The sequence below is a fragment of the Cajanus cajan genome, chromosome 8 (assembly GCF_000230855.2).
Source record: "Cajanus cajan strain Asha chromosome 8, NIPB_CcT2T_4, whole genome shotgun sequence".
In the NCBI taxonomy this organism is placed as follows: Eukaryota; Viridiplantae; Streptophyta; class Magnoliopsida; order Fabales; family Fabaceae; genus Cajanus; species Cajanus cajan.
In genome coordinates, this window is record NC_138524.1 from 22,188,920 (window position 1) to 22,192,143 (window position 3,224).

Here is a 3,224-nt window from a genome sequence, read left to right on the forward strand (position 1 = left end):
TTATTATTTCCGTTGAGTTAGTTTGTTAAAATATGATTCTCTCTGTTTGTACGACTTTGAATTCATTATTATGTTAAGGTTATTTAAATTTTATATTATAATATGTGATATGTATGTGGGATAGAGGTAGCACAAAACTCTTCTACCAAAAATTCAATATAAAATTAAAATTAAAATTAAAATTATTACTATTATATAATAATAACACATTAAATATAAGAAACTATAATAGCATTATAAAATATTCAGTAAGAAAAAAATTGTAATCAATTATCAATTTTTTATAACAAAACCATAATATCACTAATAATTATAAATAAATATTATTACTAATAATTTATAATTATTTGTTGTTAATAATTAAAGCAAACAAACATATAAAAAAATTATGGAAACTCAAATAACAAATTCAAAATTCAAAGTTACATATTTTATGGAAATAAAAAAAAAATTTAGTACAGATAAAGAGAAGGTATTAAATTATATAATAGGAAGAAGTTCCCTCCAAATCTCCTTCTACATTTTTTCAAAATATTTATATATATATATATATATATATATATATATATTAAAATAAATTAATATTAAAAATAAATTAATTAATTAAAATAATTAATACCACAATAATTGGTAAGAATGTTATAGGTTCTACCTTTATAATTAATAAAAAATTTATGATGTAAATAATAAATTAGACAAAATAAATGAATAAAATCGAATAAAAATAACTATGTCAACAAATAAAAGAATTAGCTAATTTTTAAAAAGAAATTATACAAAAATAACTAAATTAAAATAATCAAAATCTATATCATTGATTAAATTAATTTCTTAAAATATATTTGTTAAATCAAAGTATTCTCTTAGAGTATATTCTTAAAAAAAATATTTTGAAAAGTTCATATAAAATATTTTATATTATTTAAAAGGCTTAAATATGTTTAAACTACCTTGAATTAGCTTGATTTTCAGATTATTACTTTTTAATTTTTTTTTGTTAAAATTACCTGACAATTTTTTTTTTTCAATTTAGTATTTGACGTTAGTTTCCTCTGTTAAATGATGACGTGGCAAACAGACTGCCATGTCATCACCCAACAGTATCTGCCAAGTCATCAAAGGGATTGCCACGTGGACATAGTGATGACGTGGCAAACACTGTTGGGTGATGACGTGGCAGTCCATCTACCACGTCATCACTTGATAGAGGGGGACCAACGTCAGGTACTAAATTGAAGAGAAAAAAAATTAGTCAGGTATTTAAAATAAAAAATAATAAATTAATAGGTAGTAATCTGAAAATCGACCTAATTGGAGGTAATAATCTGAAAAACTGACCTAATTGAAGGTAGTAATCTGAAAACTAACTTAATTGAAGGTAGTAATATGAAAATTGTCAATGAAGGACAACCTATTTTGAGGCCATCATATTTCGATTGCATAAATTACACTGAGTGAAAGGAGCGTATGCGAATTTTCATACAATCTATCGACTTCAAACTTTGGTTTGTCATAAAATATGGACCAAAAATTCCAACAAAGATAGTGGACAATGAAGAAGTGAAGAAAAGTGAAGATTAATAAGATGAAGAAGACATAAAACACCCGTAACTAGAAATAAAAGCAACAAATGCACATAAATTAGCTTCCCATTGATCATGTATGGAAACTATTGCACTTGATTATAAAAAAAGAAAATTATGGAATTATATTAAAACTCAGTATATATATAATATATAGATGTGTGTAATATTTATATTTACTAATAATAAGTTTTTAAATAAAAATTTAATTTCAAATCTTATAAGTTTTACTTGTAAGATAGGAAAGTAAATGTCACAAATATTCATTTAACTTATATATATATATATATATATAAATTTTTTTTCCATTTTGTATCTTTCACTTATATGGAAGTACTGAAAATTTATTTGCTAAGTCAAGTCTCCTCCAGACAGAATTCTAGTTACTTTCACTTCAAATCTTGTTTTTTTTTTTTTACGTTTCCATCATATGTAATAATAATAATAGTAAAAAATAGGTCGAGTGCTCTCGCTGCACGGGCCACATGGAGACTAGATCACATTTGTTTTTTGAGTGTCATGAATCTTATCGAGTTTGGATGGAATGTTTTAACTGGTTAGGTGTTAGCACAGTTATGTATAATAATTGTGCAATGCACTTGGAACAATTCTCTAGTCTTTCTTTTTGTAACTCTCAGAAAAAGGATTGCTGGATATCTATTTGGTTAGCCATCATATGGACAGTGTGGTTGGCTAGGAATGAAGTAGTCTTTTCTTCCACTCAAATATCTGCAATGGAGATGGTAGATTTGGTTAAAATTAGAACCTGGAACTGGTTAAGGACAAGACATAAAGATTTTAGGTACGACTTTGCTTCTTGGTCCATGAATCCAGTAGCTTGCCTCACCTAGGTAAATGTATTCAGGTGGTAAACGAGTCTATTAGAGAAATCTGATTCTGCAATTTTTATTTCAATGTTGTGGTTGGATGTGATGGTCTAGCTTAGGTTCCTAGTTGGGGAACGATATTTTTAGTTCACATGTGTTATTTTGTAATGGGTTGGAGTACCCCTTGTACTTCCTTTATTTTCAATTATTTGGATTATAAAAAAAAAAATCTCCTTCAATTAGGTTAGTTTTCAGATTACTACCTTCAATTAAGTCGATTTTCAGATTACTACCTTCAATTAGGTCAATTTTTTAGATTACTACCTCTAATTAGGTCGATTTTCAGATTACTACCTATTAATTTATTATTTTTTGTTTTAAATACCTGACTAATTTTTTTCTTCAATTTGTACCTGACGTTGGTCCCCCTCTGTCAAGTGATGACGTGGCAGATGGACTGCCACGTCATCACCCAACACTGTTTACCACATCATCACCATGTCCACGTGGCAATCTCTTGGATGACGTGGCAGACACTGTTGGGTGATGATGTGGTAGTTCGTTTGTCACGTCATCATTTAACAGAGAAAACTAACGTCAGGTATTAAATTAAAAAAAAAATTTGTCAGGTAATTTTAACAAATTTTTTTAAAAAAGTAGTAATCTAGAAATCAAGCCAATTCGAGGTAGTTTAAACATATTTAAGCCTACTTAAAAATATTAATTTAAAAATAAATTTGATTTAAACATTTTTCAAAAAATACAAGATATCAATTTAAAACATATTTCCTTCAAAATTTGTAACGATCTAACA

General features: G+C 26.7%; 1 protein-coding gene across 1 annotated transcript; it reads left to right on the forward strand.

Annotated features, from left to right (window-relative positions):
- Nucleotides 1–1,062: 1,062 nt before the first annotated feature.
- Nucleotides 1,063–2,434, forward strand: LOC145950321 (uncharacterized). The gene is made up of 2 exons (XM_083061406.1): nucleotides 1,063–1,224; nucleotides 2,222–2,434. The coding sequence occupies exons 1-2, from the start codon at nucleotides 1,063–1,065 to the stop codon at nucleotides 2,432–2,434; spliced, it is 375 nt and encodes a 124-aa protein (XP_082917532.1).
- The last annotated feature ends 790 nt before the right edge of the window (nucleotides 2,435–3,224 follow it).